This window comes from Macaca thibetana, chromosome 1 (assembly GCF_024542745.1).
Source record: "Macaca thibetana thibetana isolate TM-01 chromosome 1, ASM2454274v1, whole genome shotgun sequence".
NCBI lineage: Eukaryota > Metazoa > Chordata > Mammalia > Primates > Cercopithecidae > Macaca > Macaca thibetana.
The window spans coordinates 213,154,310-213,168,784 of NC_065578.1; the positions used below are offsets into that span (position 1 = coordinate 213,154,310).

Genomic DNA, 14,475 nt, shown 5'->3' on the forward strand with positions numbered 1-14,475 from the left:
AGAAATAAGATATCTTTCTAGCAAAAGTTGAGATCACTCACGCTCAGAGATGAAGAGACAAAAGAGAGAACTTCTCCTATTTCTTTTAAATGTAATGAGTGTATTAAAATGATACTCATTCATGCATCTCCGTAGCACCACTGGAAAATTACTTAATATCTTTCCACTTGGTTTCTTCATCTGTAAATGTAAGAATGTTTAGCCTAGAGGGCCATCATAAAGATGAAAGAAGGTCATTCATTTGGTTATTTAGCAAATATTTATTTATTTCTTGAGTGTCTATTGTGTTAGATACTGTTCTGAGTTCTGAGTTCTAGAGACAAAGCATTGAACAAGGAGGACCAGGGCCCTGCAGTGAGAAAGTTGACATGCTAGGGGAAGAGAGAGACAAACAAGCAAAGTAACAAATACACGAGAAAACAGTATGATAACTATGGTAAGAAATAGGAAAACAGGGCTGGATGTAACGGCTCATGCCTGTAATCCCAGCACTTTGAGACAGGAGGACTGCTTGAGGCCAGAAGTTCAAAACCAGCCTAGGCAAAATAGCAAGACCCCATCTCTACAAAAACAAAGAAAAGAAATAGAAAACATAGTGGTGCAGTGCGACTGAATCTCACCTGTGAGGAGGTGACATAAAAGCTGAAGCCTGAATGATCGGGCAAACCAGCCCCATGAAGAGCTAGGAAAAAGAAAAGGGCGATTTAGGCAGAAAGAAGAGCGAACTAGGCTGGGTGCAATAGTTCATGCCTGTAATCCCAGCACTTTGAGAGGCCGAGGTGCGTGGATTATTTGAGGTTAGGAGTTCAAGATCAGCCTGGCCAACATGGCGAAACCCCATCACTACTAAAAATACAAAAATTAGCCGGGCATGGTGGTATGCACCTGTAACCCCAGCTACTTGGGAGGCTGAGGCAGGAGAATCGCTTGAACCTGGGAGGTGGAGGTTGCAATGAGCCGAGATTGCACCACTGCACTCCAGCCTGGGCAACAGAATGAGACTCGGTCTCAAAAAGGAAAAAAAAAAAAAAAAAAAGCAAACTAGGCACATACATGTTTTTGGTTTTTTAATCGAAGCTATATTATTATTTTTTACAGAAAAGGGAACAGACAACATCCCTTCAAACTATTTCATATAAATTAGCTTTCATCACATTAAGCAGAAAGCACATAAATCACCATGTGTAGTTGTGTACCCACTACATGCCTTTTCCTAAGCTCTTAAAATAGCAAGATTTTCTTTCTTTCTTCTAATTTTGCAGTCTTTCCACCAGGATATTATTTTCTTCCCCAACTGCTAAAATTGTATGTCTAGTCACAGAACCCAAGTATTGAACAGATATGCCACATCTATTACACCTGAAGAATAATTGACAAATGTTGAAAAATGCAGAGACAAATATAATCTTCACTTACTTTCATTTCATCAGCAAAACCAATGGGAGCAATGGTTGGAAACCTTCTCAAGCACAGTTCTACTGACCAAAAGGCTGATTCTCTTCTTTTTTTTTTTTTTTTCTGTGAAGGGGAGAAATTTACCAACTTTGATGACTTGTAACAGATTATAAATGTGTGTAAAACTTGCTGTTTTTTATACATTTTCACTTTGGAAGTGGTATGTAGAAACCTGAGAAAAGGCAGTTTGACTAGATTGTGAGTGTGCATATCTTCAAAGGCAGTTATCTCTAAAAAAAATTCTGCATACCTAAAAGTGAATTTATTTTCTACTTCAAGTCTTCTCTTCCTTACTTCTGATTTTCCTCTGTTAATGGTATCATTTGTTTCCCAGTGAGCCGTGATCCAACTTCAAAGTCACCTTTGATCCTTCTGTCTCCATAAGCCTTGCCACTGGTCAGTTTGAAGTCTCTAAAATGTGTCTCCTATAAATTACCTCATTCTTCTTCCCAGTCATGGCCTTGGTTCAGACCCATGCACCAAGGGGATCCCAGTTGCAGGTGGCCCATTAGAAAGCACTTGTAGACAGACCTCTTATCTTCAGTTTCTTCTCTCCCCAAACCATCCAGATATTGTATGGCCATGTTGATCCTCCTCCAACCCATTTATAACCTTGTCATTCCCTTCTCACATATATTCAAAGGCCCCTCATGCCTTACAAATAAAGTTCAAATTATTTTTTCTAGTTCTTAAGGTTCTCTAGGGTCTGGAACCAGAATATCTTTTCAGCTTTGTTTGGCTTCAGAAATTTCAAGCTTCACTAAATGCTTCTCCAAAGGCTTTATGCACTCCCGTCTTTGTCTGAAACAATTCTCGTCCCATTCCCAGCCATCCTATCTATCCTTCACATCTAAGTGAAATATCGAGTCATGCACAAAGCCTTCACTAAGACAAAAATGGAGGGGTTTTTTTCCCTTTTCGTGAGTAAGAAATGTGTAAATTTCAAATAAACCTGGAGATAGAAAGAAAAACTAACAATTTAAAATGTAACCTTTAAGTTTTAAAAATTTGAAATCTTTCCTTGCTTTAGTTCCCTGTGCTTTCTGTTTGTATGGGATTATCGTAAATGACGTAAGTTCAAAAGTTTATTTTTCTTGTTTTTTTGATAATTGGAAACATCCATGATTGAGAACCTGGTTTCACTGCCTTCATATTTTACTACCTTGTGTTCTCATTCTGTGGCTTGGGACATTCCCTTTTGAGTAAACTGTTTGCAACGTTCTTAAGAGTAAGACTTGTTTGAAAACCTTCCTGAGTGACTGTAGGAAAATTTTCTGGGGAAGACAAATTATGTATTAGGAAACATAAAATGTGAGTGGCCATCTAGGAAGAAAAAATAAAAACTAAGGAAAAGGGGCGAGGGCACATGCTTTGGAATTCAGTTCTCAACTTGCAACACTTTTTGCTTCTGTGCAGGTCTTGTTGCTTTTTCTTTAGTTCATCACCCAGGATGGCTCCTTGACAACCTTCAGAGGAAGACGCTGTGGAGGGCTCTGAGTCCTGGGGGCAAACATGCCTACCAAGACCAGGAAGCAGTCCCTACATGAGGCTTCCTTCTGAGTGTGGCTATCACACTTCTATAACCCGGAGCTCTTAGCTATGATTGCACATTTACTTAAGATGAGGCAGGCTGTTTGTGATTGCTGCCCTTTGGGACTCTTTCCTTTGTTAATTCTTATTGTGTTTCTGAGTATCTTTATTTTATCCTCTAGACTTTCTCTAGACACTTCTACCAGCTTTCAGAACCTCTGCACACACACATACACATATTCACTACAGCCTCCCTAAGGTAACTATCTGGGTATTCTATTGACATTAATCTTTTCTCTCTCACAAAATGTGGTTCCCTCGCATTGTTTCTTGACTGGTAAACTGTGTCTCAGGGCTGTATAACTAGGAATCCCAACTTTCTACTGCATTAATATGTCAACCAATATATGACCCCCTGCTAAATGCCTGAGAGTGCATTAGGCTCTGTGCCTATTTACATTTTGATGTAATCTTTGTCCAAAAGAAGCTAAAAATCTACTTGAGTAAATAAAGCATAGCTGCCCCAAATCTTTGATGACCAAACCTAGGAATGACACAGACATCAAGTTCAATTTTCCCATTAAACTGGACCAGGAAAATTGAACTTGATTGTGCAACTTGAAATCAGGAAGTTATCAAACTACCTGGAATCTTCTCAAAAGGCAAGGCTGATCTGGTATATCTCTCAAAACTCAAAATATTCACACCCTTTGACACAAACATTCTATTTGTAGGAATTTATCATTCAGCTATATCTATATTGCTTTACAAAGCCAGTGTACTTTACAAAAATATATGTGCAAAGAGGTTCACTACTGCTTTAATAGAAGAAAATAAAGAAATATAATACATATGAACAGGGAACTAACTACAAGAAACTATGGAGCATTCACAAACAGAATATTATTCAGCCACTAAAAGAATGAGATAAAGCCAGGCACAGTGGTGCATCCTGCAGTCCCAGCTATGCAGGAGGCTGAAGCGGAAGGATCACTTGAGCTCATGAGTTCAAGACCAACCTGGGCAACATAGAGAGACCTCGTCTCTTAAAAAAAAAAAAAAAAAAAGAAAGAGGTAAATCTAAGTACATAAATATGTCCCAACATAGATGTAAGCTCTTCATATATATGAACTCATTTAATGTTCATAACAACCCTATGAGATAGGTTGAGATAGGTACTGGTATTATTCTCCCTACAAGTGTGATAACTAAGGCTCAGAGAAGTTAAGAGATTTGCCCAAGTGCACACAGTTATTGGAGGTGAATCAGGATTCAACTGAGATAGTCTGCCTCCCGAAGTGGTATCTTCCAGCAATTATTACCTAAGCAGTGGGATTGAGGAGTACAGCGTTAAGTGGTAGGTGGGAAGGAGAACTCTGGTTTTGTACTGTTTGAATCTGTTTACTAGGAACACTAGTTTGGTAATTAAAAAGTTAATTTTTAAAGACATGCTGGATGTCTTCATTTTCTATTTGCTGGTTATCACACAGGGAAAATGTGAAAACAAGAAGATAAAATTAACAGGTTTGGTTCTACCTACAGTGCTAAAAATATTTTTTCTTATTAAGTAATGTGTAAGAACTTAATAAATACATTTAGCATTGAATTTCCTAAACAGTGTTGAATGCCTGCCATTTATACTGTACTGTCATACATACCCTGATTTTCAAATGCACCATTTGTCTGTAGTACTGTGTTAACTCTCGAAAGAGTTTCATAAGCTCATATATCTTCAGGCTCCTTAACGTAAAATCATGTAATCAATTGAGTGACCCTGATTTGATTCATTTGGGGACTAAAAATCTCATTAGCCTCTTGTAGCCATTGGGTAAAATTAGGAAGGCAGGCTACATTCTGATTTTCCTTTACAATCAGAAAATGGTGAATTCCCCAGACCCCTTGCTCTATCTAAATGATACTGTGGTTCTAATTCTAAAGATTTCTACTGGTACAACTGTCATTATAGAATAATGTTCAAACTTCCATTCAAGTGTTTCTCACAATGCAGTGTCACCATTTTCATCCATCTACTCTCCTGGCGAGACTTAGATCTACTCAAGAACAACGGAGCTTCTATTAATCTTTGTACCTGTAACACCTAGGCTAGAATTTCATAATTATTTGATGTATAATGAATTTTGTATGACTTGTTAGTGTTGCATCTTCTTATAAATCAGACATTCTGCTCTAGTCACTCTATAATAAACACCCATCTAAAAACAGATACCTGGATGGGCGCAGTGGCTCACACCTGTAATCCCAGCACTTTGGGAGGTTGAGGTGGGTGGATAACTTGAAGTCAGGAGTTTGAGATCAGCCTGGCCAACATGGTGAAACCCCATCTCTACTAAAAATACAAAAGTTAGCCAGGCGTGGTGGTGGGCTCCTGTAACCCCAGCTACATGGGAAGCTGAGGCAGGAGAATCACTTGAACCTGCGAGGCAGAGGTTGCAGTGAGCTGAGATAGTGCCATTGCACTCCAGCCTAAGGAACCAAGAGTGAAACTCTGTCTCAAAACAAAAACAAAAACAACAACGACAACAACAACAAACCCACTTACTTTATTAATACATTTGGACAATAATAATTGGCATAAAGTTTGCAGGAAGAAATGCCAGGAAATGTGTTGAATCAAAACAATCCTCACTTTGGGTACACACATGTATATATTTTTAAACTTCTTCCACTTCATCAGTATTTATTAGTTAATTCTTACAAAAGGCTCCAGGAGAAGTCTTTCTCTTGTCCTTTCCTTTGATATTTTATGATAAGTGACTTCAATTACCAAATTACCCTCAAAACACTCAACCTTATAGTTGAATGTTTTTCCCAATGTTAAAAAAAATTCCTCCATCTCACTCCATTCCCAATGCATCTGAAAATCATTATTGGCCGGGCACAGTGGCTCACACCTGTAATCCCAGCACTTTGGGAGGCCAAGGTGGATGGATCACCTCAGGTCAGGAGTTCGAGACCAGCCTGGCCAACAAGGTGAAACCTCATCTCTACTAAAAATACAAAATTTAGCCGGGTGTGGTGGCAGGTGCCTGTAATCCCAGGCATGCGGGAAGCTGAGGCTGGAAAATTGCTTGAACCCAGGAGGCGGAGGTTGCAGTGAGCTGAGATCATGTCATTGCACTCCAGCCTGGGCAATAGAGTGAGACTCTGTCTCAAAAAAGAGAAGAGAAGAGAAGATCATCATTATTATTTTTACTACAACTAGAAGATACATTTTTAAAATAATTTCAATTTATATGCATACAATTCATATATTATATATAATGCATATATACATATATGTATATAATATTTAATTTATAACTTATAAATGTTCCATTCTGCCCTGGCCTCTTTAGTAGAAGCCACCTGTCCTCCTTGATTTTCTCTACAAGTCTTAACGACACTTCCCTGACGTAAAGCCACTCAGTCTCCTTTTATACCAACTTAGTCTGCTTCTGCCATGTTTTGCCCCTTGTTTTCTTCCTAAACCCCCTCAGTGCTGACCTGGCTCCATTTCTGTCCTCCCAAGCTTTGCGTCACTAATACCTGCCATGAGAACACTGACAACCTCCAGGGGAATAAGTGAAAGAAGACTAGAGCCTAATTAACACGTGAAAGGAAAGTAAGCCTTGGGGGCCGAAAATCACTAAGCTAAAGGGAAAAGTCAATCTGGGAGCTGCTTAGGGCAAACCTGCCTCCCATTCTATGCAATTCTCCCTCTGCTCCCTGAGATAAATGCACATCTGATTGCCCTCCTTGGAAAGGCTAATCAGAAAGTTAAAAGGATGCAACCGTGTGTCTCTCACCTACCTGTGACCTGAGAGCCCCTCCCTGCTTGAGCTGTCCTGCCTGTCCGGACTTAACCAACGTACATCTTACATCTATTAACTGATCTCTCATGTCTCCCTACAATGCACAAAACCAAGCTGTGCCCCGACCACCGTGGGCACATGTCCTGAGTACCTCCTGAGGAGGCTATGTCACGGGCGTGTGTCCTCAACCTTGGCAAAACAAACTTTCTGAATTCACCTCTCTCAGATATTTGGGCTTCACAAATATCACTACTCTCTTTCCCCAAAGCAACTAATATCTTGTGATCACCTAAGAATAAAGTAGATTATGTTTTCTGAGGTTGTCCTATTTATTAATGGATTTATTAAATTTAAAATGTATTGTCTGTATAGTGTGAAGCCATATAAATTCCTATTTGACCAAGACAGAGAATAAGACTAAAAACTGACTAACCAATCAAGCTAAACAGAATACATAAGACATTGGGAAAAAAAGAGTCAAATAGACTGTGGCTCGTCCCCCCACAAGAGTTATAGTCTAGTAGAGAAGGCCACCGAATGAGTCATCGTATTATAATTGCTAATTGCTATTAATATAGACAGGTAGTAATGTGCTGCATAACCATGTTTCTGTCAATGATGGACTGCATATATGATGGTGACCATATAACTATACCATATAGCCTGGGTGTCTGGTAGGCTATACCTGCTAGGTTTGTGTAAGTATACTCTATGATGTTCACACAATGACAAAATCGCCTAAGGACACATTTCTCAGAACATATCCCTGTCCTTAAGCAGCACATGGCTATATTGTAGGCATCTAGAGAAAGAACATCTAATTGGAAGGGTGTCCAATGAAAGTTGTTTAAAGATTAATTTGAGTTTTTTTAATTTTTAACCAGCACCCTGTTTTTTTACACCATTAGTGCAAGTGTCCCGGATATAGTTTTATTTTGCATGTTTTATATAATATTTATAGTATAAATATTATAATGAATACACCCTACTGCAGTTTTTCCCTCAGCACTCTATTTTGATATTTATTCATGCTGTTACATATAGCTCCAGTTCATTGGTTTTAACTGCTGATGGAATCCTGTTGTATGAATGCAGCACATATTATTTGTCTAAGTTGGTCAATGAACATTTGAGTAGTTTCTACACTTTGTATCTTTGTGCTTGTTGCTTTGGTTGAACAGAAGTTTTTAATTTTAATTTTTAAAGTGTTTATGGCTTATGCTTTTTGTGTTTATTTAAGAAATCCCTTCCAACTCTGAAGTTCTTGAAGATACCCCCTATATTTTTTCTAAAAAGTATAGTCTCATTTTTATATTTAGTTCCCTAGTTCTCTATCTGTCTCTCTCTCTTTCTCTCTCTCTCTCTCTTTTTTTTTTTTTTGATATGGAATCTCGCTCTGTCGTCCAGGCTGGAGTGCTGTGGCGCAATCTTGGCTCACTGCAACTTCCACCTCCTGGGTTCAAGCAATTCTCCTATCTCAGCCTCCTGAGTAGCTGGGATTACAGGCGTGCACCATCATGCTTGGCTAATTTTTGTATTTTTAGTAGAAACAGAGTCTTACTTTGTTGGCCAGGCTGGTCTCGAACTCCTGACCTCAAGTGATCCGCCCGCTTTGGCCTACCAAAGGGCTGGGATTACAGATGTGAGCCACTGCTCCCAGCCTCTCTCTCTCTCTCTCTCTGTGTGTGTGTGCATGTGTGTGTGTGTGTGTGTGTGTGTGTCTGGGATTACAGATGTGAGCCACTGCTCCCAGTCTCTCTCTCTCTCTCTCTCTCTCTCTCTCTCTCTGTGTGTGTGTGTGTGTGTGTGTGTGTGTGTGTCTGGGATTACAGATGTGAGCCACTGCTCCCAGTCCGTCTCTCTCTCTCTCTCTGTGTGTGTGTGTCTATATGCTCACTCCTTTCAATCTATACTTTCCTCTACCTGGCCCTTTAGGTCCCAGTTCAGAACTAGTTCTCGTCCCTGAGCCAGAGGTTACCTTGCTTTAGTTCCTAGTCAAAAAGTGATGTGCCCCACCCTCACTGGTCTCATATCTTTGAAAAAGCTACACATCCAGGTAAGGACAGAGCACAGGCTGCTGCTTTTCTGAACTGGAAGACCTGCTGCTCCCTCGGCCGTGGAGCCCAGGCATGGAGGTCTTCTGGTCCTGTCTGTCTGCAGAAGCTGCTCGGCTGCCATTGCCTGCTCCAGACCAAGCACCCAGGTCTGAGGCTTCAGCCCATCCATTGCTTTATGCGTCTCTCTTGTTTGGATCTAGAGAGATCTAGAGAGATCTAGATAGATGTATCTTGCTTTGGAGCCCTGCTGTTTCTTTTTGCTTTTTTGAATATATATTTTCTGTGTGTTTAGAGAAGAAATAGCTCATCAAAGCAAAAACTTTTAGCACTATTCTGACCTGAACTCTTTAGTTGTCTTTATGGAAGAGTTTTTTAAAAAAGAGTAGGAGTTAGCTAGATAGAGAAGGCCTTTGAGAGGAAATCGCAGATGAAAGGAAGAGTTTGTGTGAATGCACAGAGACCAGAATAAGAAGCTTTTTGGAAATGCAAAACACTTTGGAATGACAGTAGCAAAGAAGGCATACAGGGAGAGGGGCAGCAAAAAAGCCCAGAGGGTAGGAGCAGTATGACGCAGAAGGTTTTTGTGCCTCCCACAGCCCAACAACTGCCACTTCCCTAAAACACACAGGGAAGACCCAAAGAACTGCACACTGAAGAAGGGGAAGAAGACAAAAGCAAACATGATAACTCTACAGAGAACATCACAGATTTCAAAACATAATCACATCAATTAAATAAGGTGAATGGTGCTGATGTCATCACGGCCATTCAAGAAACAAGAAAACTGAGACTCAAGGAGTTTAAGTGATGAACTAGAATTGAAACCCTAATCCTCCTTTGCCTAGTCTCTTGTTCTTTTTGTCAATTACAATTCAGAATGTATATACATACAGCAGAAAGACTGCCCACCATGAACATACCTTAGCCAAGGCAATAAAATAAAAAACAGTTTGCATAGAAACACATTTTTTGGCGAACTCCTTGAATCCACTTTTGTGTCTCTTCCTCTACTTGTCTCTCATTCTATGCTCTGGATTGAAATCCATATAATCCATTATACTTGTTTACTTTATGATGCAAAAGCCTGAAAAGGCTCAATGTTCTAGCTAGTCTTTCAAAATTGGCATTTTCACTAGAACAAATAAAATAAATATCAACAGTACAAGTTCTGAGTGATACTAGCCTACGGAGGGTTTACATTTGAGCAAAAGCTCTTCACCAATGTTCTCCAAGTCACAAGACCTAGACGATTTTGTGTTCTTACATGTCAGGACTAACCTGCCTTAGTAATAGTGAAGATTTGAACCTAATTAACTTATAATGAACTCAATTATAAGTGCCTCTAATTAGAAGTTAGTAGCTCTCTTAACTAAACGACTTACTAAAGTTTTATATGTAGTTCTGTTAATGGTCACCCATTTACTCAACAAATACTCCAATTTAATAGGTTAATAAATTTACTATAACATGAAAATATTATTTAAGGGCTGATGTATAGCTAGAAAATGTAATCTCCCCCCAGCTTCTATAACTGAAGAAATGTAATTATTGATCAGTCAACACTGATTTCTGAAATTCAATAACACTAACTTACTAAAAAAGCAGAATAATAAAGAAGCTAAGACCAGTTCTTTCAGATCACAAACTTAATTTAACCTAATTTAACCTTAATTGAACCTAATTTTGCTAAATTTGTGCTTCATTGTTCTTTCTATGATATCAACTCAAGTTCTATTTGAGTAATTATAGAGTAATCTTTCCTCCCTCAAAGGATAGTTTTAAAAACCTATATTCTCATACTCCTAGTATGTCTACACCATCCCTAAAAACTGCTTTTATAATTCTTACATCTCTGGGCAAGTGGAGAGGGAGGTTTTTAGTAACTTCACTTAGTAAGATGTTTCCATTGTCATAAGAGAGCAATTTGAAAGCTTCCACTTAAAATATGTCTTCTCCCTATTTTCTCATCCATACTACAAAGAGAAATGTGACTTTAATTCAACTGTAAGTCATGATCTTTAATTATTCCTCCATGTTCTTTTTTTTTTTTTGGAGACGGAGTCTCGCTCTGTTGCCCAGGCTGGAGTGCAGTGGCCGGATCTCAGCTCACTGCAAGCTCCGCCTCCCGGGTCTACGCCATTCTCCTGCCTCAGCCTCCCGAGTAGCTGGGACTACAGGCGCCCGCCACCTCTCCCGGCTAGTTTTTTGTATTTTTTAGTAGAGATGGGGTTTCACTGTGTTAGCCAGGATGGTCTCGATCTCCTGACCTCGTGATCCGCCCGTCTCGGCCTCCCAAAGTGCTGGGATTACAGGCTTGAGCCACCGCGCCCGGCCTCCATGTTCTTAAAGAGTAATAAATACTATGTTCCTCCCCTATAATGATAGAAAAATCCAATTCCTAAAGGTTTACCTTTAACCAAAGTTTTAATCACTGCTGCCATTTTCCTCTGATATTAATGGACAATAATCCAACCCAGAACTAAATTGGAGTTTAGCAAATTTATGTTCATCATATAATACTTTGGTATAAGTTTATAAGAGCATATTTCAGACTGAAAGTGATTCACCTAAATATCTTGGGTGGGAAAATTGAGTATAAATAGTGGTGAACTGTGTTTGTTATTCTTCCAGGTTTTCAGGGTGTGGGATATACAAACTCTCTCACTGTTACAAGTCTTCCATGACAGCCAGGGAGGGCCAGGAGACATGCAGATTTACTCCATGATATATGATGCCAATCACGGCATGCTTATTACGGGTAAGTGTATACAATTAATGCCAAATGAAACTCATGTCTTGATTTTTCACCTTTTTTAAACTAGCACTGGAGCACTAACTAGAACAAAAACAAAACTTGAAGGGTAACTTATAAAACCATGATTCATGACAGTAGATATTCAATTCAATTCTGCTCTTTCCTATATATTTCTGTGGCTGGGTGAATGAAATGTGCAACTGCACTTTTCTGAAAATACCAGGCTGGTTATTGCTTTCAGTTCTTGAACCTAGGAAGAAAGTTCTATTTGAGTAATTCTATAGTTATCTTTCCTCCCTGGAAGGATAGTTTTAATAATCTGAAAACACCAGGTGATTGCTTTAAGTTCTTGGACCTAGGAAGAAGGGCCTGGGTTAAGCAAAGAAGTGGGATGTATATAACTTGTTGCTATGTAGAGGGCAAATCCAGCCCCCACACCCAGCTCTGTTTTGACTCTGAAGCAGGAGTATGATCCTATCTTACAGTGGCTGCACCAGCGTGCCGAGTCAATGCCCCTCTTCTGCAGCGAGGAAATTTGGGCCCATGCCATTCTAATGATGAGTCATTACTCGGCAGGAAAAGTGCTGACACCTTCACCAGCCTTTGCCTCTTGACGAAGACCAATGGAGAGTGAGGATGGAGTCCCAGTGCTGATGCCAAGAGATTTGTTGCTGATTTTTCTTGTAGCCTCTTAGAAAGTCATGCCTACTAAAGAAACAAGGGGCCCTGCTAGACATCTAGGGAGCACTTTTTATATGCACACCTTTATGCTTCAGGATAAAAATGAATTATATTAATAGTAGGTCCTCCTTCTAGAACATAAAACTAGAGTGAATTTCCTAAGCATTTTCCCACTGGCCACCTGCTCTGAGTTCCTGTGGGATTAATTAAGGCAGGGAAGAGGTTGGTGCTGTCTCTGCTGATGGAGAATGTAATTATTTTTGACATTCAGTGTTTTTATTTCCTGGATTAGGAGTTAACTAGCACTTAATACTTGATAAAGAACTTTCCACATTATAAAACAGGACTTAGTTTTAGTTTAAACACCTATTCTTTGTTTTACCTCCTTTAAAAGGAACATACTAATGACTATAAGTAAATTTTCCCTCTTAGTGCCCCAATTTGCATGTTTGATTACTAGGCTTAGCATTCCCATCCCATTTATCATCATAGTCACTAAGGATTCAAATAGTAAGGCAAAGAAAAAGAAGACAGAAAAATCAAGATTTCTTCCCAATTTTATACCATTCTGATAGCACCTCTGTTTGCAAAAATGTAAAGCTCTGTGTATTGTTTAATCACCAAAATTGCAGACACTTACTGCGACCATGAACTTGACATCAGAATTACATGAAGCTTATGTCTAGGATTTTAATTCATTCTTTGATTCAAATGAAGCAGCCATCAGTCCTCTAAACCCCAATGACAGCAGTACCATGTTCTAGAAATGCTTTGTAGAATATGTCATTGCTGCTGTCACTGTTGTTATCATTATTACTTTTATTAAGACAACCACCATTAGAATCATATATTTTTTCATTTGATCTGTACAGCCACCATATGAGGTAGTAATCATTTTTTCTATTTTATAAATGGTGAAACTGAATCTCAAACAGCCCAACTGACTAGTGGCAGGACACAAGGTTAAAATACTGAGCTGAGATTCAATATCAGAGCTTCTAACTCTTGACTCCATATTCTTTCTTGGCACTGCATCATTTCTTTTCTTTTCTTTTTTGAGACGGAGTTTCGCTCTGTGGCCCAGGCTGGAGTGCAGTGGCGCAATCTCGGCTCACTGCAAGTTCCGCCTCACGGGTTTACGCCATTCTCCTGCCTTAGCCTCCCAGGTAGCTGGGACTAGAGGCACCCGCCACCACGCCCGGCTAATTTTTTTGTATTTTTAGTAGAGACGGGGTTTCACCGTGTTAGCCAGGATGGTCTCGACATCATTTCTATAGCAGTAGTGTAACTAGCCAAAAAATAGAAGATTGCCAGGTTTCCATAAGCATATCAAGATTTGTTGACATCCATTCTGAATGAAGTCAGTTACCATTGCTATAATGAAAAGGATCTACCAAAAGGTCCAAGTATAATTTGACTATCTGGTTATCATATTCTGCTCACATTTCCATATTAAGGTATATGAACTGAGAAATACAACCAGATGAGCCATCTCAGTCCGTATCTACACATGAACAGATTTTATCTTAAAATTTAAACACTTCGGAGGGTGTTTAGTAACTCGTGGTGAAACTTCTCCTAAAGTTGAGAATTCTTTGGAGAAACTTGAGAAACTCAATGCAAAATCTGCCTTTTATTAACTTAATCTTTACATCAATAAAATCAGGAAGAAGTTTCAGTTTTGCTTAAGCCACAGGAATGCTCTGAGATTCTTATTTTTTTTATCTTAATTTTTATTTTTTTGAGATGGAGTCTCACTCTGTCGCCCAGGCTGGAGTGCAGTGGCATGACCTCAGCTCACCGCAACCTCCCTTCCGGGTTCAAGCGATTCTCCTGCCTCAGCCTCTCGAGTAGCTGGGATTATAGGCACCCACCACCACACCAGGCTAATTGAGATTCTTATTAATATTTCTAGACATTACACTAAAACAGAGCCACAGTTAATTTTGATACTTAAATCATACTTAGAAAAACACAAGTAAAGCATACCTGCTCCTCATCTACTTCTACTTTACAGTGGTGATTTAGAAATTAACCTTATTTTATATCGATGTTGCAAGCACTGGCTTGTGATCATTCTCGTTCATTATACTTAATAAGACCATGTTTTCAGAGTGCTTTATCAATTTATTGGTTGAAAGGGGCTCTCTAACCATAAATTTCCACCACTAAGTGGAGGCTAAC

The 14,475-nt window shown here is 39.3% G+C and overlaps 1 protein-coding gene and 1 long non-coding RNA gene across 4 annotated transcripts in view; one reads left to right on the forward strand and one right to left on the reverse strand.

The window, feature by feature from the left end:
• Window positions 1–14,475, forward strand: part of WDR64 (WD repeat domain 64) — a 157,610-nt gene that overhangs the window by 76,522 nt on the left and 66,613 nt on the right. For all 3 annotated transcript variants that reach the window (XM_050771065.1, XM_050771076.1, XM_050771087.1), the window contains one exon: window positions 11,487–11,613. In XM_050771065.1, coding sequence (XP_050627022.1) covers window positions 11,487–11,613 — 127 coding nt within the window. The remainder of the gene's footprint in view (window positions 1–11,486; window positions 11,614–14,475) is intronic.
• Window positions 1–14,475, reverse strand: part of LOC126943011 (uncharacterized) — a 189,330-nt gene that overhangs the window by 59,847 nt on the left and 115,008 nt on the right. The window lies entirely within an intron of this gene.